The sequence below is a fragment of the Macrobrachium nipponense genome, chromosome 13 (assembly GCF_015104395.2).
Source record: "Macrobrachium nipponense isolate FS-2020 chromosome 13, ASM1510439v2, whole genome shotgun sequence".
Classification (NCBI taxonomy): Eukaryota; Metazoa; Arthropoda; class Malacostraca; order Decapoda; family Palaemonidae; genus Macrobrachium; species Macrobrachium nipponense.
The window spans coordinates 17,904,895-17,929,526 of record NC_087206.1 but is presented as its reverse complement, the minus strand read 5'-3'; the positions used below and the strand labels follow the sequence as shown (position 1 = coordinate 17,929,526).

At 40.2% G+C, this 24,632-nt stretch overlaps 1 protein-coding gene across 4 annotated transcripts in view; it reads left to right on the top strand.

Moving 5' to 3' along the window:
• LOC135225667 (F-box only protein 27-like) overlaps window positions 1–20,354 on the top strand; it is a 93,530-nt gene extending 73,176 nt beyond the window's left edge. For all 4 annotated transcript variants that reach the window (XM_064265008.1, XM_064265009.1, XM_064265006.1 and 1 more), the window contains 2 exons: window positions 11,735–11,867; window positions 19,505–20,354. In XM_064265008.1, the coding sequence (XP_064121078.1) occupies window positions 11,735–11,867; window positions 19,505–19,639 (268 nt within the window). In that variant the 3' untranslated portion in view covers window positions 19,640–20,354. The remainder of the gene's footprint in view (window positions 1–11,734; window positions 11,868–19,504) is intronic.
• The last annotated feature ends 4,278 nt before the right edge of the window (window positions 20,355–24,632 follow it).

The window sequence follows — 24,632 nt, the reverse complement described above, 5'->3', positions numbered from 1 at the left end:
CCTCTCCTCTGGAACTCTTAAGGGGGCCGGCCGGCTAATGCCATTTTGTAAGGACAGGACTTTGATATTCATACCACTTAATAAGGTGACTTGGGACATCTCCAAACCGCATATGATTTTTGCCTCTGACCTTCGGTTTTGTGACGCCAGGGCGATTTATCCCGAAAATAACCATTTTTCAAAATCTATCTCCTCCCTTGATATTTAATATTAAGACCTAGGATTACTACCATATATAGACCTGATGTAGACCTCCAATCGAATGAGAAGTTTTTTTTCTAAAAGTCATTTTTTTTGCTAGATATGAATTTTTCAATATGGTCAAAAAATAAACCCTATAAATCAGGAGAAAAAAATTTATAAAAAAAAAGACGAAATAAAAATTGGAAAAAAGGGCTCTATTTGATTGTTCTATAATGTCTTTCTGAGTTATATGCTAAATTCCAATGTTATAGCTTTAAAACTAAGTGAGAAGATAGATTTTGAAGGTCAATGAGTATAGTTTTGAGATACGGGCATTCAAAGTTTTCCTTCGTATTTCTATAAAGACAATGTTAATAGATAATGATTATTATGAATTTATATTTCTTTTTTGTGTATTAATAAACCAAAACTATTTTATTTATCATAATTTAATCATAAATGATGATCGCTTTGCTCATATATCGTAGCCTGGGGCACTGCTTGAGGCAAGATGGGGCACTCCTTCCTATGCAACTCTCTCTCTCCCCCTTCACTAACTTGGCTTATTACAGCAAATTTTCTTCTTCTGTATGTTAGCGAGATGTTTTTCTTGTATTTTCCTTTGGCATGATGAAATTCTTGCCGAAACAAAGATAAACAAACGTAAATGCAAGAGAATGTCAGAGGTGAAACTCGAAGGTGTACTCTCTTTTTACAAAGACATTTGTTCATGAAACTTACCTGACAGATATATATATAGCTGTATTCTCCAAAGTCCGACAGAATTTCAAAACTCCCGGCACACGCAGTGGGCGGCCAGGGGGTTAGTACCCATTCCTGCCGCTGGGAGGCGGGTATCAGGAACCATTCCCATTTTCTATTCAGATTTTCTCTGTTGCCGGTGCTGTAAACAACTGTTTCCAGTACCTCCACCTAGGATTTTGAAAACTTCTTATTTGCCTTGAGTATCCTGATTGACTTTTGGTTTTTTGACAGGATTGGTGGCTTGGCATACACGTTAGTGGTTTGATTTGGATTTTGGCTCTGACTTTTCTTTAATAAGATGATTCTTATATACGAAAACTTGAGCGTGATAGAATCAGGAGGTCTTCCTCCAGGAGTGCTTCAATTAATAGAAGTCAGGGTAATGATTTATCTCCAGCAAACCCCCCCTGTAGATTTTGTTAAGCCTAACCCCGTAATATTGCCTTCGGGCAATCAGGAGGTGTCTACAGAAGGAAACGTACTCTCTACGATCATGGAGTCTATTCGTGCCCTGGAGTCAAAAGTGCTCGCTCTACAATCGGATGTGTTGAAGTGCAATGAAAGTGTTGGTGCATCTAGTGTTGTGGAGGGGGCGTCAGATCGGTCCCATAATGCCTCCAGGGCTAGACCTCTGTCGGACTCCCAGGACATAGGGAGTGGGCAAGTCGAAAGCTGAAAGAGGGTTACGGGAACTAAACTCTGGTCTTACGTCCCTTTGGCAGAAACTGTGGACGCTTCCCAGGCTGCCAAGGATCGTGAGCATGCACGAATCCTTAGAGAATGTTTCTCCTCCTCCGAGGCGTCCTCCCCTCACCGGGGTTGGAGCACTCGGAAGGCCTCTCACGAGGAGAGCGGCAAGGGAGCAAGATGTCGCACAGGCGGCTGTCGTCCTTGTTGCCCTCTTAAGAGGGGTTATAGAGAAGAGGACGCTTCACGTCCTCCCTCTCAACCTACTTTTCAATCATCTCCTGAATATTTTGAAGCCTTCCCACCACAGAAGAAGACCAGGACTTCATCTGAGGAGGACGCTTTTGAGCACTCAAGTCGTTCTAAATTTGTCCTTGAGACGAAGGAGAAGGCATCCCCTCGCCCGTCTTCCTCTCACAGGATTAGTCCTCCTCCTGATCAGGAATCTTCTCTGTCAAGGGAGATACTTATGAATATGCAAAAACAGTTGGCATCCTACTTTGCAAAGAGAGAGGCAGAACCCTGTCGTCAGAGAAAGGATTGGTGGCTGCCTGTTAAAAGAACCAGGCAGTCCCCTGCTCCTCCTCCTCGTTCGTCGACCTCTTCGTCGCCTTCTAGATCCAGCCGACTCATTCGAGAACGCGCAAGCGTTCCTTTTGAGAGAGCGTCTAGGAGTATAGATGAACGTGACAAAGACGCAAGTTGTCGCACAGGCGGCCGTCGTCTTTGTCAGGAGGTCGTGAACATCCAGAAGTCTCCGACTGACGATCATCGATCGAAGTTTGCCACTCGCGCACGTCAAGAACAGAGCGAGGCTCGCCAAGATCAAGACCCTCGTAAGGACGTCTCTGGATACGCACGACGTTCTATGCACGATAGACGTCCTGTACATCTAGACGATCGCCAGGACGTTAATGAGGATAATGTTAAAGACGCTCGACGTCCTGCTTTTCGATACGTTAATCAGGACGCTTTTGAAGAAGCTTCCAATGACATTCGACGTCCTACTCATCGAGGCGCTCGCCAGGACGCTCGTGAAGACGCTTCAGAGGATGCTCGGCGTCCTACGCATCAGGACGCTTGGCGTCCTACGCATCAGGACGTGGAAGGACGCTCGGAAGGACGCCTTGGAAGATCATATAAGTCCTAAGCGTCATGAAGCTAAGAATGATGGACGCACTACGCATAAAGACGATACTCTTCAAGACATTCTGCAGGACGTTCCCTTCCAGGAACTTAAAGTGTCAAAATTAGTGGTGAAACAGACCCGAATTTCTGTTTCTAACCCTACTTCAGACAGAGGCACCCTCTTGCGAACAGGGCCTCAGGGATTGATTACATCACGGTCTTTTAAGGACGCTTCTGCTATTACTAGAGAAGAAGGAGAATCGTCTAGTGACTCTCGTCCTGCGGACGATGAAGAGCCGATAACGTCATCCACCTCGGATTATAAGACGTTAACTCACCTCCTAAAAAACTTGTTTCCCGATAAGTTTCAGGCACCGGTTCCTTGCTCTCCGCCTTCACAGTTGGCCTCATCGAAGACCAGGAAAGCACCTGGCTTCGTTAAAATGGCCACTTCGCTCTCTGCAAAGAGAGCATTTAAAAGAATTCAAGATTGGATGGACTCCAGGAAGGCAAAAGGCAACACTTCCTTTGCTCTTCCTCCATCGGGGCTAAGCGGGAGAGCAGGAATCTGGTACAAAACAGGAGAGGAAGCGGGATTGAAAGCTCCGTCTTCCTCCCAAGGGGACTTCGCTAACTTAGTTGATGCTCCGAGGAGGTCGTACCTTTCATCGGCTAAAGTTTCCTGGACCATTTCAGAAATTGATCATCATCTGAAAGGGATCTTCTGGACTTACAATCCAGAAGCCCAGACTCGATTTCATTGGAAGAGTTATCCAGCGTGTTAGCATGTATGGATAGGGCAGTAAGGGATGGCTCTGATGAACTGGCATCCCATTTTGCTACTGGACTCCTGAAGAAAAGAGCTCTATACTGCAGTTTTGCAGCAAAATCAGTGTCTCCTGCGCAGAGGGCAGAATTGTTGTTCGCCCCTTTTTCTTCACATCTTTTCCCTCAGTCCATGGTAAAAGATCTGTCAGTTAACCTGCAGGAAAAGGCGACGCAGGACCTCTTGACCCAGTCTTCCAGACATCCTGCAGCCCAGGCTTCTACCTTAGCCACACAAGCCCCCAAGAAGAAGTTTAAGCCCTTTCGTGGAGGACCTTCCTCAAGAGCTTTTCCTCGAGGAAGGGGGTTCTCTAAAGGCAAGGTCTCCTCAAAAACCAAAGGAAAAAGTTGACATTTCTGTCCTTCAGACACCGGTCGGAGCGAGACTCGCATTTTTTGCTCATGCATGGAGAATAAGAGGGACGGACACCTGGTCCCTCGATATAATCGAGAGGTTACAAGATCCCTTTCCTCTCGACACCTCCATTGAGCACGAAGCCCATAGACCTGTTGCCCTCATACCAGCCAGGGAAGCAACAGATATTGCTCGATCTTTTAGATCAAATGTTAGAGAAGAGAGCCGTAGAAGAAGTGCTAACGTTAGATTCCCCAGGCTTCTACAACAGGTTGTTCCTGGTTCCGAAGCAGTCTGGGGGATGGAGACCTGTCCTGGACGTCAGGAGGTTGAACCTTTTCGTGAGAAAAGAAAAGTTCAGGATGGAAACGTCCCAGTCTGTACTAGGGGCTTTAAGACCAGGAGACTGGATGGTGTCATTGGATCTCCAAGACGCATACTTCCACGTCCCGATTCATCCTCAATCAAGAAAGTTCCTGAGGTTCGTCTTGAAGGGACGGGTTTTCCAGTTCAAGGCTCTATGCTTCGGACTAAGTATGGCGCCGATGGTATTCACTCTTCTCATGTGAAATGTGGCGAAATGGCTTCACCTATCAAAAATAAGGGTCTCGCTTTACCTGGACGAATGGCTATCAGATCGTCTTCGGAGTCAAGGTGTCTGGAGGATCTTCACACGACGTTACAGCTGACGAAGGCCCTAGGCCTACTATTCAATTACGAAAAGTCCCATCTGATCCCCACGCAGTCCATCGTATATCTGGGGATTCAGATGGATTCAGTGGCTTTTCAAGCTTTTCCATCCCGGGAACGTCAGCAGAAATGCTTAGGAAAAGTGTCAGCTTTCTTGGGGAAGGAGACATGCTCGGCGAAGGAATGGATGAGTCTGCTGGGAACCATTTCCTCGCTGGAGAAGTTTGTTTCCCTGGGGAGGCTGCACCTCAGGCCGCTCCAGTTTTTTTCTAGCAGAAAACTGGAAAGACAAGCAAGACCTAGACACGACTTTGAAAATTTCTCAATCGGTCAAAGATCACCTGAAGTGGTGGCAAGATCCAGTCAAACTTTCAGAAGGACTGTCCCTCAGCCTTATGAGCCCCGACCTAGTGTTGTTCTCAGACACATCCATGGCGGGCTAGGGAGCAACACTGGGCAAGGAGGAAGTGTCAGGCCTCTGGAGAGGGGAACAGAGGTCCTGGCACATAAACCTAAAGGAGTTGGAAGCTAATCGGTTAGCGCTCCAATTCTTCGAGGAACGAGTGGTTGGCCGAGTTGTCCAGATCAACTCGGACAATACCACAGCTCTCGCATACATCAGAAAACAGGGGGGGGACACACTCTCGGTCCCTGTTCGAGATAGCAAGACATCCTCCTGTGGGCGAAAGCTCGGAACATAATAATCCTGACAAGGTTCGTTTCAGGAGTGCAAAATGTCCGGGCGGATCTTCTCAGCCGCCAACATCAACTGCTTGCCACAGAATGGACTCTTCACCTAGAGGTCTGCCAAGAGTTGTGGAGACTATGGGGACGTCCGTTAGTAGACCTCTTCGCAACTTCGAAAACGAAGAGGCTTCCTCTTTATTTCTCGCCGGTTCTCGACCCGGGAGCAATAGCAATAGATGCCATCCTATGGGACTGGACGGGGATGGACGTCTACGCCTTTCCCCCTTTCAAACTTTTAGGAGAAGTAATCAGGAAGTTTGCGGCGTCTCTGGGAGCGAGAATGACACTAATCGCCCCGTTTTGGCCTTCAAGCGACTGGTTCACGGAGGTCATGTCTCTCCTAGTAGACTTCCCAAGGACCCTTCCAGAGAGAGCCGATCTACTCAGACAGCCCCACTTTGAGAGGTACCACGGAAACCTCTCCGCTCTGAGTCTGACTGCGTTTAGACTATCCAAAAGTTGGTCTGAGCGAGAGGTTTTTCAAGACCGGTGACAAAGACAAAAGCTATTGCCAACGCTAGAAGAGCTTCCTCTCGAGCAGTTTATCAATCTAAGTGGGCTGTCTTCAGGAAGTGATGCAGGAAGAAAGGTATTTCCTCCTCCACGACCTCTGTGAACCAGATCGCTGATTTCTTCCTGCATCTGAGAAATGTGGACAGGCTTGCGGTGCTCACGATTAAGGGATACAAAAGTATGTTGTCAGCTGTCTTCCGTCACAGAGGGTTAGACCTGACAAACAATAAAGACCTTCACGATCTTTTGAGGTCCTTTGAAACCTCAAAAGTACCGCAGCCTAAGGTCCCATCATGGAACTTAGACGTAGTTCTGAAGTTCCTAATGTCAAGTCCTTTTGAACCTCTGCATGCTGCCTCGTTGAAAGACGTTACAAGAAAGGCGATTTTCCTAACCGCTCTGGCCACAGCGAAGAGGGTTAGTGAAATTCAAGCAATAAGTAGACATGCGGGCTTCAGAGGACACAATGCAGTGTTCCCTGAGCCCTTCCTTCTTAGCGAAGAACGAAAATCCATCTAACCCCTGGCCGAAGAGCTTTGAGATCAAGGGGTTAGCAGAGATCATTGGACGAGAGCCAGAGAGAGTCCTTTGCCCTGTCAGGGCTCTCAAGTTTTATTTGGAAAAAACAAAAAACTGTCAGGGTCCTTCGGAAAATCTGTGGTGTTCCGTTAAGAGACCAGACTTTCCAATGTCAAAAAACGCACTGGCATTCTTTTTGAGAAGCACCATCAGGGAGGCCCATTCGTCCTGTTCAGATGGCGATCTGAAACTTTTGAAAGTAAAAGCCCATGAGGTAAGAGCTGTCGCAACCTCAATGGCGTTTCAAAAGAATATGGCACTCAGCGATATCCTAAGGGCTATATTTTGGCGAAGCAACTCTGTGTTCGCTTCACACTACTTGCGGGATGTGAAGACGGCATATGAGAACTGGGAGTCGCTAGGACCATACATATCCGCAGACATAATATTGGGGGCAGGAAGCAGCACGAATCCTATCCTATAGAAAAGGATTAGGTGTGCTTTTAATTTTATTGTGTTGATTTACGGTTGAAGGGTCGGTCGCTTGAGGCGGTCTTCCCTTTCTTTAGCCTAAAAGTTATATGGGACTAACTTTGATAGGTTAGGTCAGGTGGTGGTTTTTAGCTTCGTTGCCCTCAGAATATGGTCAATATGGTCTAGTCGCATTGTGGTCACGCTCCCGTTGACAGATCATCTAGAACTCACCAGCTATACAGGTCACTACCTTGCTGGAGACTAGTAAAGCAGAAGCAGACTTGGGCGACAGTAATCACGAAGTCAGCTATGCTAACAGGTAAGGAACCAAGATGTCAATCATCTGCATGTAATTTGTTTCCTAAATCCTTCTACAGTGGTCCCCCCGTATTCGCGGGGGATGCGTACCAGACCCCCCCCCGTGAATAGTTAGAATCCGCGAATGTTTGGAACCCCTATGAAAATGCTAAAAACAGCCTATTTTGTTAGTTAAAACTCAAGAAAAACCCACTAAAAATTTTCATACTTGGTTTTTTAATAGTTTTATCACAAAAAGTGCATTTTATGATGAAATTCATAAAAAAAAACAGGAATTTGTGGATATTTATCATAGAAAAATACAGCGAATGCGAGAATTTTCCGCGAATAATGCAGGGAAACGTTCCCCAGAGAAATCCGCGAATGTGTGAGTCCGCGAATCTGGAGAACGCGAATACGGGGGGTCCACTGTATTCTGTCCCTTCCCACCTCCAATGGTGGGATTCAGCTATATATATATCTGTCAGGTAAGTTTCATGAACAAAATGATATTGTCATGATACAATAAAGTTTGTTCATACTTACCTGGCAGATATATATAATTAAGTACCCACCCACCTCCCCTCAGGGGACAGTGGCATTAGAAAATCTGAATAGAAAATGGGAATGGTTCCTGATACCCACCTCCCAGCGGCGGGAATGAGTACTAACCACCTGGCCGCCCACTGCGTGTGCTGGGAGTTTTGAAATTCTGTCGGACTTCAGAGAATACAGCTATATATATCTGCCAGGTAAGTATGAGAAAACTTTATTGTATCATGACAATATCATATTTAATAAATCATGATTATTATGAATTTCATATTCCATTTTGGGTATTAAAAAACCAAAACTTTGTTATTTATCATAAATGAAGATCTCTTTGCTCAAAGATCATAGCCTTGGGCACAGTGTGACGTGTGCTGTCAGGCAAGACGGGGGCGTTACTACGCAACCCTTACTAGCAACCACCCCCTCTCTCTTCACTAACTACACGTATATTATGATATTCTGTAATAATACTTGAGTGATTTTTCTTCGTCTGTATGTTAGCGAGATGTTTTCCTTGTCTTTTCCTCATTGGCATGATGAAATTCTTGCCGAAACATACATAAACATATGTAAAAGCAAGCGAATGTCAGAGGTGAAATCGAACGTGTAGACTACTTGAAGTTTGTGCTCGCACTGATGGTTGGACTTGGTAGCTGACTGAAGTGAAGTCTCCCTTCTCGACTCGGGGAATGTCTACAGATGCCCTTTCTCCCAATTTCTTTGACAATAATTATCAAAATTTACAATAATAGAAGAAATATTGCATTTTCTTGTACGGATTAATGTTTTAGGCTTATTGAGTTACGTTAACTAATTACCCTGTAACTACGAAAGTAAGAGGAATTTTGACGAAATATTTCATATACGTATTCTCAATTGCCATATGAAGCTCCATGAATTTTTTCATGACTTTGCATTTTTCGCCCTATACCACCATAAATAAGCCGGAGCATCACAGAAGATTAATGCAGTCGTTTTTAAGTTTAACAGTTTCATGGAGATGCCTTGGCTCTGTACCTGCCAACAGTCTTTTATTTGCAGAACTTTCTTAGGGAATGCCTCTGAGGCTTTCATCAAGTTGCCTTGGTCCAAGCTAGTTTATGGTGTCTTGGATGAGGTGAACACCCTGATATGCTGATCCCTGGCATCAAGCAGATCAAGCTAGCTCTTCCCCCACGACCATTCTTGCATTAGAGGCAATGCTACATGCTGGAGGACATGGAGGCTACTCCGTTGCCATTGGACTCTTAACAGTCATCAGACTGGCAAATGACTTTTCACTAAAGAGACTATTAGGAGGGTTGCATTCCCTGCTTCAGAGGTGAACACATGGAGTCGGTGACCATAGCATCTCTCCAGGCTGCCTTGTGATTTTCAGAAGGTTGTTGTGTCATGAGATAAGGCTTTGACTTTGTTTGTGCACCTGAGTGCGAATGTGTGGGCAAACTATATGCGCAGAAGGAGAGACGTGATTGCCTCTCTACCTTCTTTGGACAGGTCCATCACAAGAGTAGCCTCTTTCTGAGAAAAGGTTTAGTGCTTGGCTTGTCACAATTCTTTTATGAAGAATAGCATGGTGATAGTAGTTGAGCTTAGGAATAAGGATACTCAATACTCCATTCTCAACTGTGCATTGTACTTCAAACCAGCCTCAGGGCAGACATCTACAACTTAGCCTTCAGGCACAGCAAAGCCTTTTACATCTGGGGTGGCAAAGGAGCTTGCTTTTCCAAAACTTAGACAGGTAGCCCAATGTTCTTTCATGAAGAAAGGTCAAAAGTCTTTCCTTTTGTCCTCCTCCCCTGACTGCACCTAGGAAGGAAGGAAAAGGGAAGAAGAAAGGGGGGGGGGGGGGTTGCTGAAGTTGGTGATCTCCTTCCTCCAATGCCACAAGTAGGAGGTTGATTGTCTCACTACTGGACAAAGTGGCAAAAGCAGGGAGGAGAACCCTGGTTAATTGCAGTCATTCGGGACTGGTACAGGACTCTGTTCAAGGACCACCAGTCTCCCATTCAAATGCACTGAAACTGTTCCAACCATAAACAGCCATGGCAGTAAAGTATCTTCAGGAGGCAGCTGTAGCTTAACAATACATAATCGAAGAGAATTAGACATGTTTTAACTAGAACCTCGGCAGCTGGCCCATTAATTTTTTTCTTAATCAAAACAGGACATCAGCAACATAGTTGACAGTGGCATAGTATTGCAGGTTTAAGATATCACATGTACAGCAAATGCTTCTTTTGGTACATATATCCAAATTTGCCAGTTTGGGTGTAATGTGCTCGATTAAAATTACCTTTCACTTAGAAACCTTTATTTGATATTATTGTTGCTGTTATTTTATTTATTTTATTATCATGAAAATATAACTAGGCCAAGCTGTTTTGCAACATTTTATGTATTACAAATATTTGCTGTTTTCACGGTTTTTGACTCCATTTATAAATGATGTTCATGGTGCACTGTATAGTTTTGGGTATTGATTTCTTTGTTCTTAGATGCTAATGTTATTTTTATTTCTGAAATGCTTTCCACTGAAGCTTACCACCAACAGCGTGTCTTGCCTTGAACAGCCTACTTTAGATTATATGAAAGGATTTGTGCTGTGTCCCTTTGGATCCCACCTGCATTGCTCTCTTCTGTGTATTTCTCATCTGTTTGTTTTGGTTCCATCATATATGATTGTGCAACTTCTTTCAGATTTACCCTGTTTCATTTTCATCTTCATATAAGAAAAATTCTTTAGGATGAGCATTGTGAAACTCTGTAAATAGGACTCAACAAATAGAGAATGAAAGAAGATAGAAAAATAGTCGCAGAATAATTTATCAGAGCAATAAATGATCCACAGACACATAAAAAGGAGGATTAATGAAAGCAGTAAAAAGAAAGATTCAAAGTAAATGACACAAAAGGTTTAGGGGTAATGAGTCAAAGCTGTCAAAACACTGTGGATTAAGGCTTTAGCATGTGCTCATCATCAACACTCCACTTTCCTTAGCTTTTCGTATGCATATACAACATTAAGAGGAAAGTAATGTAGTGTGGAAGTTACAAAATCTATTGTAGTAGTTTTCTCATTCTTTCATAGCATTTATGTTCTGACTGGAATTCTCTGTCTTCTGTTTCCCAAAATTATTAAGCCTATTTTATTTCAACATACTAAGCCTATTTTATTTCAACATACTGTAGGTACAGGTTTGTTTTTGCCCTAGGTATGAAATCCATTAGAAAATTTATGTAGTGTGGGCTGGGCTTGATCTAGGTAGCATTCCCCAATTTGATATTTGCACCATAAAAAAATAATAATGCAAAGCTTGTATCTTTAGTCAGCAGTAGCCCATCAAATGCTTGTTTTTTTTCAAACTTCATTTTAGTACTAATCAAAGAACTTGTGAGGCCATGTGAGTAATTGATTTGTCAATGACACTTAATTCAAGGGCATTCAGTGATCCTGTTACTACTTGCTACATAATAAATGTTTCTAATAGCTTGTTTCAGAACATAGTAGTAGTTGATTTATTTATTTCAAAATCATCTTTGAATGGAGAAAGAGAGATTGGTATTTTGAAATAGTTCTTGGCTGCAAAATGACACATGTAGTTTTTTATGTGGCTTACCCAAGGAGTAAGGTAAAGATGTTGGTCAGTTAAATGACAAGTAAGAAAGCAATGCAGTTAGGTGAGCAGAGGGACAGTGCAAAGAATCCTGCAATACTCCAGGCAAGGCATATTGTGGTGGATGGTCTCTCTACAGTTGGAAGTTGGAGAGCACTTGGATAATGGTCTTTAGACTTTATTGAAAAGTGTGTAAGCTCTTTTTGAAACAGTTTTATTGAATTACGTTCTATGTAAACTTAAGATTCAGTTATCTTGAATAGCGAGAGACATTTAGGAGAGGCTGCATATTTATTGCTGTGAAGTTAATACTGCATAGTTATTTGTCCATTCTTGAATCAAAGGTGGTAAGTGAAAATTTGTATATTTTTCTCAATAGGGTAAGTGCTCGGTGGGACTGCAGGTCACAGAGCAGATTAATTGTTGACTTTATTGGTAGGAAATCCACCAAAACCATCAATCTGGACTGGTCCTCGGATGATGATGATGTAGTTCAGAGGCACTGGTATGAGGTAAGTTGGTAAATTAACTTAAAATATATATAATCATTCTATAGAAATTTATTGTAATTTTCTATTTTGCTTGAGTTTGACAGTTGGTCAAGTCACCCAACACAGCCAGGTTTTCTAGAACAAGTGTTCTCTCATTCTTCATCAAGCTTTCATAAACAAATAAAATTTTTACTACACAAGTTATAAGAAAATGACAGAATATTGGGAACAGTTGATATATTAGTAAAAAAAAAAATCCAGCCCGATATTGAGATATGGAATCATCATAGCAAAAAGACAGGCACAGGCAAGGACTTTCGACTCATCTTAGAATTGGTCACTCGCATTAGACTCATGGATGTTTGATGAATGAGAATCATGATCCAATCCTTATTAAGTATGCACAGACTGAAGAGTAACACTAATTGTCAAACCTTGTGTGAATGTCCAAAATATATTTGACAATGAATGCCAGGATTTGGAAACAATCTGTTTCAAGAAATGTTATCAGATTCTCCATAATTTTCAGTGAACCCAGTTATAATTTTTTCAAAATTGTAATTTAAAGTCATAATAAATAAAAACAAATCCTTGGGCCATATGTAAGAGCTATATTAATTGTGTTAAACTGCTAAATAATAATAATAATAATAATAATAATAATAATAATAATAATAATAATAATAATAATAATATTTTTGCTCTATCACAGTCCTCCGAATTGGAGGACTGTGATAGAGCAAAAAAAAAAAAAAAAAAATAATAATAATAGTAATAATAATAATAATAGAGATACATAATGGACAGGTATATATAGCAGGTGAGTGGTTTACAATTGGTGAGTCAGTTAGTGAACAGAATTTTGATGTGCTGGCTGGAAGAAGTTGTTGGCTTGGGTACTGCCTACTTATGTGGCTGGTATAATAGATCACCCAGGGGACTTGCTGTCACCATCCGGTGATTCTTTCTCTCTTCCCATCATCAAACCATAGCTGGTCATTTGTCCTAATCTTGATGACCTTTCTAGCCCTTAAACGCCGAAGCGGTAAAAAAAAAAAGTCTCCCGTGTGCCGGAGGTGTTTCAGAGTGAGCGCGGAAGCGGAAAAAATATTTTTTTCAAAAAATTACAGCGCGCTTAGTTTTCAAGATTAAGAGTTCATTTTTGGCTCCTTTTTTTTGTCATTGGCTGAAGTTTAGTATGCAACCATTGGAAATGACAAAAATTATCATTATCATATATAAATAATGCGATATATGATAGCGCAAAAACGAAATTTCATATATAATTGTATTCAAATCGTGCTGTGCGCGAAACGGTTAAAGGTAACAAGTTACTTTTTTTTTCATTGTAATGTACACTACATTGCAATCCTTTTGGTATATAAAACATTGTAAAACAATATAATCAACACAGAGAAAATATTATCACAAAATAATGCATGAATTTGTAACGCGCGGACGTAAACAAATATTTTTTTCAAAAATTCACCATAAATCTAAATATTGTCCTAGAGACTTCCAATTTCTTTCAAAATGAAGACAAATGATTGAATATTACTATACTATAAGAATATTAGCTTACAAATGCAGTTTTCGGCCATATCTGATGAGTTAAAGTTGACCGAATGTCGAATTTTTTTATATATATTTTTTTATATGCAATTATTTTGGAAATAAGAAAAGCTACAACCTTCAAATATTTTTCATTTTATTCTACATGAAATTGCGCACATTTTCATATATAAAACTATGAAATGCCTAATATGAAACGGAGCAAATATTCCGAGAATGGTACGTACGCATTTCGGAGATTTGTGGCGGAGAATCCGCGCGCGGAGGGAAGGAAAGTTTTTTTTTTAAATTCACCATAAATCTAAATATTGTGCTAGAGACTTTGAATTTGTTTCAAGATTAAGATAAATGACTGAATATTACTAGACTGTAAGAGGTTTAGCTTACAATTACGTTTTTCGACAATTTCGGTAGAGTCAAAGTTGACCGAATGTGGTTTTTTTTCTATTTATCGTGATTTATATGCAAATATTTCAAAAATGAGAAAAGCTACAACCTTCAATTATTTATTGTTGTATTCTATATGAAATTGCGCACATTTTCATATATAAAACTTTATGTAACGGCTAATTTAAAATGGTGCAAACATTACCACAATCGCATGTATGATTTATTCGGAAGAGTTACCGCGCGGACGTAAAGAAAATGTTATTTTTTTCATAAATTCACCATAAATCGAAATATTGTGCTAGAGACTTCCAATTTGTTGCAAAATGAAGGTAAATGCTTGAATATTACTAGGATATAAGCGTTTTAGCTTACAATTGCGTTTTTCGACCATTTCGGTAGAGTCAAAGTTGACCAAATGTTGAAAATTTGTCACTTATAATTTTTTATATGGAAATATTTCAAAATTGATAAAAGCTACAACCATGAGTTGTTTTTAGTTGTATTGTGCATGAAATTGCGCACATTTTCATATATAAAACTTTATGTAACGGCTAATTTAAAATGGTGTAAACATTACCACAATTGCATGTATGATTTTTTTCGGAAGAGTTACCGCGCGGACGTAAGGAAAAAGTTTTTTCATAAATTCACCATAAATCGAAATATTGTGCTAGAGACTTCCAATTAGTTGCAAAATTAAGGTAAATGATTGAACATTACTAAAATATAAGAGTTTTAGCTTATAATTGCGTTTTTCGACCATTTCGGTAGAGTTAAAGTTGACCGAAGGTTGAAATTTTGGCACTTATCGTTATTTATATGAAAATATCTCAAAACAGATAAAAGCTACAATCATGAGTATTTTTTGGTTGTATTCTACATAAAAATGCACACATTTTCATATATAATACTCCATGTAACGGCTAATTTAAAATGGTACAAAAATTATATCAAAGTGACAAAATAATTTCCGAGATGTGTCACATATACTTTTTAGTGCGACAAGAAAGAAATTCGCGCTTGCGCGCTTGCACGCCTGCGTAACGATTGTAAACAAAACAACACCTTGATCCGTGAACTCCCAGCATCCCCCAAGGCGCGTGATTCAAGAGTTTTCGGCTGGTAGGCCTAAAAGTATTTTTCCGCGAATTTTTTAAAAAAATTTTGTATGTCAACGTAAAATACGTCCAGTCGGCACCCAAGAGACAAAAAATGTAGACGTAAAATACGTCCAGTCGGGTTTAAGGGCTAGGGAGATACCTTACTAAAATAGCCATCAGCATTTCATTTAACTTCTTCTTCGGATCTGGATCTGATGTAATATTTGAAATATTAAATGCCTGACAAGCTTTAATAAGACGCAATCCCAGTTGGCTCTAGATTTCTGCCTGACTGTTTTTCCATTGGTGGTATATGGAACAGTGTTTAGTGATTTTCATTGGTGCCAATAGGAATAGAGTGATTGGCAGATATGTCCATCTCAGTGGCACAATGATTGTAAGTGCCTATATGCTCGCAGACCTTGGAATTGACAATAGCTGGAACATCTGTGAATATGATGTCTAATCTATTTTCAAAAACATACATAAATTCCTCAATTAGCTGGACGTAATCGGAGGATACTCAAAACTCAAGAGAGACCGCCTATGCTGATCTGTAGAGTTTGAATTAAGCCACTTCTGTGCTTTGCAATGTTGTCACCACAAATAACACATGATGGTTTTGCTCCTGTGACTGAGTTCTGCTAATCCTCTGTAAAAGGCAGCTAATAAATAGAATCATTTGGATTGCAGTAAACAGCAAATATGTAAAAATTGTAGAACTTATTTAAAATCTTGAAACAATGAACTTCATAACAACTTCACTCCAAGTTTTTCTCAGGATAAATAGGTCAACCAGACCTAGCATGTAGTACCACAGCCATACCTTGTGCATGTGGGTTGTTGAAGTTTTAAATAAATCCAGGGCCATCTAGCCCTGGGATTAAAAATTCAATCATTGGCTTATTGCTACTTACAAGTGTCTCAGATAAAAATATCAAATCATAGAGGTCAAGAAAATTTGACCTTCTGCCTCAAATATTTGAGTAAAGTATGCTGCAATTTTTCTTACGTTACTAAGTGTTCAGCTCAATGTGCCTTTAAAGAAGTAAAATTAACAACATAAAATTAGAGGCAAAACTAACAAACAAAATCTTAAAGACAACAACATAGTAGAAATCAAGAGAGCAACAAACAAGAAAATCAACAACAGTATTTACATTATTTACAATACATACTCTAAAAATAATTTCATTAGAATTATAAATTAAGCTGACCATATGTCATTAAAGAAGTGATAGAAGCAACCTGGTTGACAAGTGAAGCTGGGGTACCTTGTAAGGCAAAAAAGAAAAACTACCAGGTTTTTCACAACAACGGGGGTAGGGTAGTCAGGGTTTGTGTAGAAATTATAAAAAAACTGTAAATAAAAGATTAGGTAAAAAAGAAGGCACTTTCGTGATATTCCACCATGCAACTTTTACTCTCTCATCAGCCTTAAAGAAGGCACTTTCTTGATTTCCTACCAAGTAACTTTTGCTTTTTCATTAGCCTTACTTACATAGATGTATTAAAAAAAACAGGAAGTGAACTAAGAAGAAAAATGCCTGATTGTACCCTCAAGCAAGAGAACTCACTTTCCAAGACCATAGAAAACCATGGTGCAATGGGCCTTCCAATCTCAGATTTAAGGGTGTCCTCTGAGAAGTTTCCTACCAATGCTAAAGGGTTTCTTCTACCCTAACTTGCCAGGCAGGGATGCCACACCTTAAAGTGACTGATGCTAAGGAAAAACCACTATCCAGTGTGTTAATATTTTAGTAGGTATGTATTTCTCTACCATTTACCGAAAGGTGAATTAAGCCAGGGTTATAATTATGCCATACATATGTATACCTGCAAGCAGGTTGACAGAAATTTTAGGCAATCTTTGTTTGGCATTCTAAACTTGGGGGGAACTCTTTTATTGGCTGGGAGTGGAATTTCTCATTTGAGAGAGTCTGGCTGACTGACAAAGGTGCACATTGGTTGGCATCAGGTCCCAGGAGTTCTGATCCTGGGGCATAATGCCAGAAGAGCGCCTCAGCAGCGTGGTTGTTATGGTATTAGCGTCCCACCTCGGTGGTCGCGGGTTCGATTCTCGGCCATTCCATTGAGGAGTGAGAGATGTGTATTTCTGGTGATAGAAGTTCTCTCGACATGGTTCGGAAGTCACGTAAAGCCGTTGGTCCCATTGCTGAATAACCACTGGTTCCATGCAACATAAAATCACCATACAAACAAACAAACAAATAATGCCAAAAGTAGCAGGTGGCTGAAGGATTTCCCAGTGGCATATCTTGCTGTTCTCCTGATGGCTGCAGGGAGAAGAAGGGGCTCCAGGGTTGTGTTCAACAATGGCTTCCATCGGAGTATGGTGAGGTCCTCCTTATAGTTGGGCGGTGAGAGCCGATGTTGCTGTCCAGGATTTTTTTGCTCATATTTTGTTGTTGGGTTAGAGAGCACTGCCATGGTCCCTCAAGTAGTGATGGTAGACCATCCCTTTGTGCAGGTGGACAACGATCCTTTTAGAGAGGCGATTTGTGGTCATGCCAATGTAAAAATGGCAGCTTCCATTCTCAGGTAACGATATTTGTTAAACTGCGCCTTTCCTCTTTGCTAATGATATGGCTGTTCCTAATGAGGTACTGAGCATTCTTCCCATCTTTATTCTAGGTCGTAAGGTCAACTTTTCTCTCTACATTGGTGGGTTTTACATGGGTACCAGTGATGTCCTTCAGGGCTGCCTCGTCTTTCTTATACTCACTGTTCATATAGTCCCTGCAGAACAGTCTAGCGTTCTTCTCGTTCTCCCGGAGCTGTGGGTTTCCTGACAGTACCACTTGCCAGAGGCATTTCTTGTCACCTTGATAACCCAATGGTAAGAGTACCTGTTTTCCATCAGGTTTTTGGCAACATGTATGAGCTCATCAGAAGAGGTATTCCAGGTAGAGCAGTGTTAGGGCACAACAAACATAGGTGTTCATAACCAAGGATTTTAATTTTGGGGGGCATTCACTACTGTCATGTGAAAGCCTTGAGGAGTTCTGGCAACACTGATGTCCAAAAAAGGAAAAGGAAAAGTACCATCCACACTTGTCTCACATATGAAGTGGAGAACCAGTTCCTCCTCAGAGGTGCATCTTGGTGCGTCTGTTCATTTTCTTCAGCGATATTGATGGTGTCATCAAAGTACCAAACTTATACAGCTGGTCTGGGAATCCTACTGAAGACAGTTCCATTTCAAAGTTGATGACCAGCATATCAAGGAGAGAACCGATGGCCAGTCTGTTGATTTGCATCTACGTTTGCCCTTGTTGATCAATGAAAGGGCCCTCCTTAGTGCAGATCTCAAGCAGGCATTGTAGGGATGTCTCTGGAATCTTCAGTGTTAGGTTAGAATCGTCTCAGTAGACTCTGTCAAGGATCATCTGTATTGTTTCATCTATGGACACATTGGTGAAAAGACTACATCCAACAAAATGACAATCTAACATTGCCGGATCAAAGAATCTTTCTCAGTGGTAGAGAAAGGTTATGGAGAGTTTCATGAATTAAGTCATGGTGACCATAGTGAGAAACCTGTATTTTTATAAAATGTGATCAGTGAATCATAAGAGCTTGTTCAAGCTATGTGGTTTGTTTGCAAAATTCAGAAATGGGGTTTTGGAAAAGGACAGGATGAAGAACAGTGCCCAATGTCGCTAGGTAAAATCAAAGGCTTTTGATGCACAAGCATTTTTGGGATCCTGACCACCCAATCAGTGAGATAATTTAGCTCCAACACTATAGTTACTTGTATTCTTATCTGTTTTACACTTCTAGGAAGGGTCTTTTTGCACTGTGAGATGTTAAACTTTTTTTCATTACATTTTGTCCTGCTTAAGGCAGTCAGTCCATGTTGATCATATTTGTACTTCTTTTAATAATTCATCTAGTTACTGTATAAAAGAAGAATGTTGATGATCAACTAGCCTGCTCAAAGTTTGAGGTACATTGCCAGAGGAGACTTAACTCAATTGAGGGGCAGTGGTCATGCTTGTCATGATCATCTTCCACTACATGTGTAACTTCCTGTTGTATCAGCTATGTCTTTTAGTTCATATTCTGTCACTGATGTTTTTTAGTTCCAAAAATGTTGAAGTTATTTTATGGCAACATAGTTACTCTTGTGACATATGATTGAAAAATATAAGTAAGGTATTGGGGCAATGACTAATGGTGTTGGGAGTATGAACTAGATAGCCAAGGTTAGAGACATTTAACCAGTCAATTTATTGACTTTTTTTTATGAGGAAAAGGTATTTGAGGTATGTCAAGTAGACCAAAAAGTCAAAATATATCATTAGATAGATCAAGTAAGAGAAAATTTACTATCCCAGAGATCAAGAGATGATAGTAACAGAATTTCTGTAAATTGCATGAAAGTTATTGTCATTAAAATGTTGAATGTTAATAGTATGGTGTGCTTTGAAGTTCTCTAAAACCTTTAACTCAAGATTTGAAATACGTAGTATTCTGTTAAAGGGGGTTATAAATTTCAACAAATGTCAGATTACAGCCTTTATTTTATTTTTATCTTTTATCTTCATGTTTTTATTAAGATGTTTTTTTCAGGTAAAAAAAACTGTAACAGATTACCCAGCTGATCTATATAAAATTGTATATACCAACGTCAGCAAGGATCGCCAGTTTTGGGCAGGTCACTTTGGTGCAAAAACTGCTGGTTCTTCAGTAAAGTTATTGTTGTGATTTTATTTGCAGCTACCACTTACTACTGATAGGGTAGAATTTATACATTATTTAGAAGTCCAAGTTCAAGCAAATATACTTGATACTTAAATTCAACTGTGTGTATTTAAGTTGGTAATTACTGTTATATGGAAATATTAAGAAACTCATAAAGTAGTTGTTGATCTTGTTATCATTATTTTGATAATAATTATTTTGTGTTTTATTGTACATATGTAATGCAGATTTTTTGTATCTTAGCGTTAAGGCTTGATCCATGATTGCATTTGAATTGATCTGAATTTCATATTGTTTTGCTTTCATATATGAATAACTTATGTTCACCTTTTTCGGTTTAGGCATAAGTCCTTCATTATTATCGGTATTGGCAATAGTGACAAATGACAGGATACATCCATGCTATGGAAGAAGTGTTATATACTCTGTACAGTTACTATAGTTCATAAACTATTGTTTACAATTAATGTGCTTTAGATGTAAGTTACAACACTAAAAGTGTCTGTTTGACAGTGTTCAATTAAATTGTTATAATATTGAGCTAACAACCTAACAGGGTGTGACAGTATAAAAGAAAATAAGCACTATTTAAAGGAAATATTGTTTTAATGTTTTTGTTCAGTAATAATGTATAGAGTAAATCTTACTTTGGATCAATTATTTTTAATGTGGACTGTGATAAGATTATTCAACTAAATGTAGATTTTGCAGGATGAAAGTGTTTTATGAAGCCTTATGAACAAGAGAATATCAATCACAATAAAAAGAGTTGTAAAAGCATATTGAAAGGATTTTAAAGAATATATCTAATCTAAAATGAAAGTGACCTTTAATAGTTAAAGTCACATTGGCTAATCATTTGTGAATATACTTTTTGCAATATTCAATTATTTTCATTTTTATTGTTAAAAGAGCAGAAATGGAGACAGATGGCTCCTCACAGTGTAAAAATATTGTGTAAGAATGGACAGGAAATGTGGGAAAATTAGGGGAGATAAAGACCTAGACCTGATAGAAGTCCAGGTAGAATTTTCCAAGACAGCGTAGATTAGAGAGAATTCATAAAGGGAAAAGCTGAATAAAAATTGTTTATGATGGACATGGTAAGAAGGGCTAGATAATACAGCAACTGTCACTGTGCGATTGGATTTTTTTTTCTTTTTTTTACAAAAGTAGGGCTTTAGGTAATAAATCCCATATGGAAAGTGTTATACTAAATATGAGTTTATTGTAGATACATTTATAGCCACATTCAAAACTAATTGTATCAGAAAAGAACCCTCAGGCAACATATATTTGCAACATAAATGCTTAAACCTAACATGATATTTTAAGAGATGTTGTTACATAATGAAATGGAATAAAAGAAAGGAAACTTGCAGAAACAATTAGATTACCCACTCTCTAAGCCCTCAACTTAATGAAAAAACCAGAGCTATTACACATCATTTGCAGTAGCTTTGTGCCATGCTATACAGTTGTAACAATTATGTAGATAAAGCAAAATAATTTAAATAAAAAGAAAATTTCATAATGAAAGAAATAAAAAAGTGAAAAAACTTTTTAATGTTCTTTCATCACCCCATCTGAAAAATAAAGAAAAGGAGGGAGCACTTACTTATTCTTTATCAACAAATAGCATATGTACACAGTTACTTCCAGATAACCATGTACATAATGACTAACAGTGAAAAGAAAATATTTATGTACATTTGACTGAACAAAGCATAAAATGTATGTATACATGTATATTGACTATCACAAAATAGCAATACCATGCTCTAAAATGTCAGTAAAAGAAAATTGACATAAACAGAAAATATTTTAGTACCTAATTAGCTCTAATTCTGGTATTTAAATTGAAATATTTTACAAGGTGTGTTCCCTGCAATGCAGGAATGCTATATTTCCCTGAGGCAAAAGCATGAGTAAGCTAGGCAGCATCTACAAACTCACTAATTTATTCAAAGCAACAAGCAGAAGGGTCAAGGGCACTTGCAAGCAGAAATGTAGTGCCTGACACAAGGTGAACAAGAGATTAATATACGGACAGTCAAACAGTCATCTGTTTTTGTTCAATATATGTAGTACATATAAGTGAACAGGTTCTGATACATATAGCTGGAAAGCTGAGATTGAATTGCCTCTATTAGATATGATACATTTGATATGACATGATTATGAACAAGAGTAGTATACATAAAAAGGAAGTACACATATAATGTCGACTTTGTTTCTTATATGCATGTGCTTGGCGCATATTTCAGGAGATGCTTGTTGTGAGGAGCGGATGCCCATAGGGCATGAGTTTGGACAGCCAGGTAAGTGGGCAACTGTGTAGGTCCTTGTGGAACCCCTCCCCCTTAGAGAGGCCTATGGTTCTAGGTTTGTGTCTAGGAGGTATGCTGATTTGAGGTGATCAATAGAGACCCAGAAAGTGCTGCCGTCAACTGTTATCTGGTGGGCCTTGTCTCTTCTTTGGAAGACCTGGTATGGTCCCTAGTAGGCTGGGGAGAGGGGGACTGTACTCATATGAATGTGTGTTTTACATTCTGCAGTTCACTGGGGGGACACACTTTTCTGGCAATGTTGTAAGTCATCTTGGCCGGCATAATGTTTTACAGCTGTAAGATGGAGATGTCAGGCTCGTTGGATGTTGAAAGGTGTCTGCCGGCAATGTTAATGCTTGTCTGTACAGGGCTTCTGCTGGCGATGCATCAAATACCACGTCTCAGGCCCGGTAGGCCCCAAGGTAACTCCTTTTTTCAATTCCTACCTTCACATCCGGCGGTAAATAACGCTTTCATTGTTTGGTGTAGCCTTTCAATGATGCTGTTGGCTTCCGGATTGTAGGCCATCATTTGTACTATCTTTTGCCCAAACTGTCTTTAAGGGCATTCCATAAACTGGAAATTAAGTTGGCTCCCTGTCACTTGTGATGATCTGTGGGACTCCATGTCTACTGACCCATCCAATGAGAAGCTTTCACACTACTCTATTGCCACATCAGTATTGCTTCTGGCCACCTGATATTTCTGTCGATGATGGTGAACAGGTATATGTACCCCTCAGAAGAGGTTAGGGGTCCCACTATGTCAACGTGGATGTGGGCGATACGGTGGGGTGTGTTGTGTGGAACTCATCAATTCCGTTTTCTATGTGCCTCATTATTTTTTACGTCTGACATGGAAGGCATTCTCTTGTCCACTTTTTAATGTCGGCTTGCATTCCCCACCAGAGGTACCATTCCGCTACAGTTCGGGCAGTTGTGCAACTTTGATGGATTGTACAGGTTGTAGGTGAGGTTGAAAGCCTTCCTTCTGAGACTTGCTGACAGGTAGGGGTGAGGGCATCTGGTACGCTTGTTTCACAAGCAATAATCATCTCTTCATTGTTGATAGACAGGTCGATCTTCGTAGAAAATTTGGCACACCCCATCTGGTTTGTTATGTTGGTGATGTTTGACACTGGGTACCTGTCAGGTACTGTCTTGATGTTGAGTCTCTGGTAGCACCGCAGGGTCGCCATGTGCCGTCAGGTATGGTACCATGTGAAGGGAAGATGCCCAGGGGCTGGAGGTGTTTTGGCATATTCCTGCTCATTCCATGTGGTGTGGGCAAGTTATTCTGGGGCCAATCGTCTGAAACTGGTGTGCACTGGGGGACCTTCAGTGACTGTGGTGCTGGACTTGGTTCTTTGAAGGTTTGGTCAGGTCGTGTTGCAGGTTGTCCTTAAAAACCTCCAGGATCTCCTGTAGGAGGCAACTTATCTTTGGTGCTGGAGTCGAAGTGAGTGAAGCTATGGGGGTGGGTTGCTTGATCAGCTGCTGTTTTGCATGTGCTGGTGTCAACCAGGAATTCCATATTTGATCTTTCGATTTGTTCAAAGACGTCGTCTAGCAGAAACTCGAGGACAGTGTCAGCTTTGCAGGTGGATGAGATCTTCTTAGACCTGAAGATGGTCTCCACTCTGAAGAACCAGGCCTATGGGTTGTAGCTTGTGAAGGGTGGCAGGCAGATGCTTGCTGTTGTTGCGTTGTTGTTGGATAGGCTGGTGGTTGAGTTGTTGGTCATCTTTGGGTCACCAACATCACGAGGCACCAAGTAAGAGACATAGTCAAGATGTACAGGCAGTCCCCGGTTGATGGTGGGGGTTCCATTCCCGGCCAATGCTGCTAACTGGAAATCAGCAATAAAAGCAATAATAACTGTCTTAACGGCGCCGAACTAAAGATTAGTGCCCCTGTTACCTGGATATTGGTGCCACTAAGCAGAGATCGGTGCCGCTAACCAGAGATCGGCGCCGGAAATCCAAATAACAGTGTTGCTAGACAAGCCTGTAAAACCGGATGGATAACTGTTAACTGATGCCACCATTAAACCTGAGCTGCCTGTACGTATTCTGATTTAGTGACACAAAATCTCGGACAGGTCAAGAACTTTTGTAATTGTAAAAGTAGCATTTCAAATTGGGGGAGAACATATATCCAAATACGTACAGCCTAATGAGTTTTCTTACATCTGGAAAAATGATTAACAATTATATATTAAAAAAAAAAAAGTTCAATTTATATCGTTGGAAATTCATAATTACAGTTCTAACAATGTCATAAAGTAGCTTCTCAAGAATGTGTAAAAGATCGTTTGAATCAGAAGTACTGGATCTGTGTTTCTTGAGAGTACTTGGTGCAACACGCATATTTTTGTTTTTGAAGCAAGGATGCCCTGAGGGTCCTGGCAACCGATCAGGACCCCTCTCTCTCTCTCTCTCTCTCTCTCTCTCTCTCTCTCTCTCTCTCTCTCTCTCTCTCTCTCTCTCTCTCTCTCTCTCTCTCTCTCTCTCACACACACACAGGATTTTAGACTGTGGAATAACCATAGGCTGGTAGTACATAAATAATTTCACAGCCGTTTTCAAAAGAGTTGCTGTTAAAAGTGTTAAACATTGGACATTGGTCCTATTGTCATCTTTGTGCACTTCCTGGGATTTCTATAAA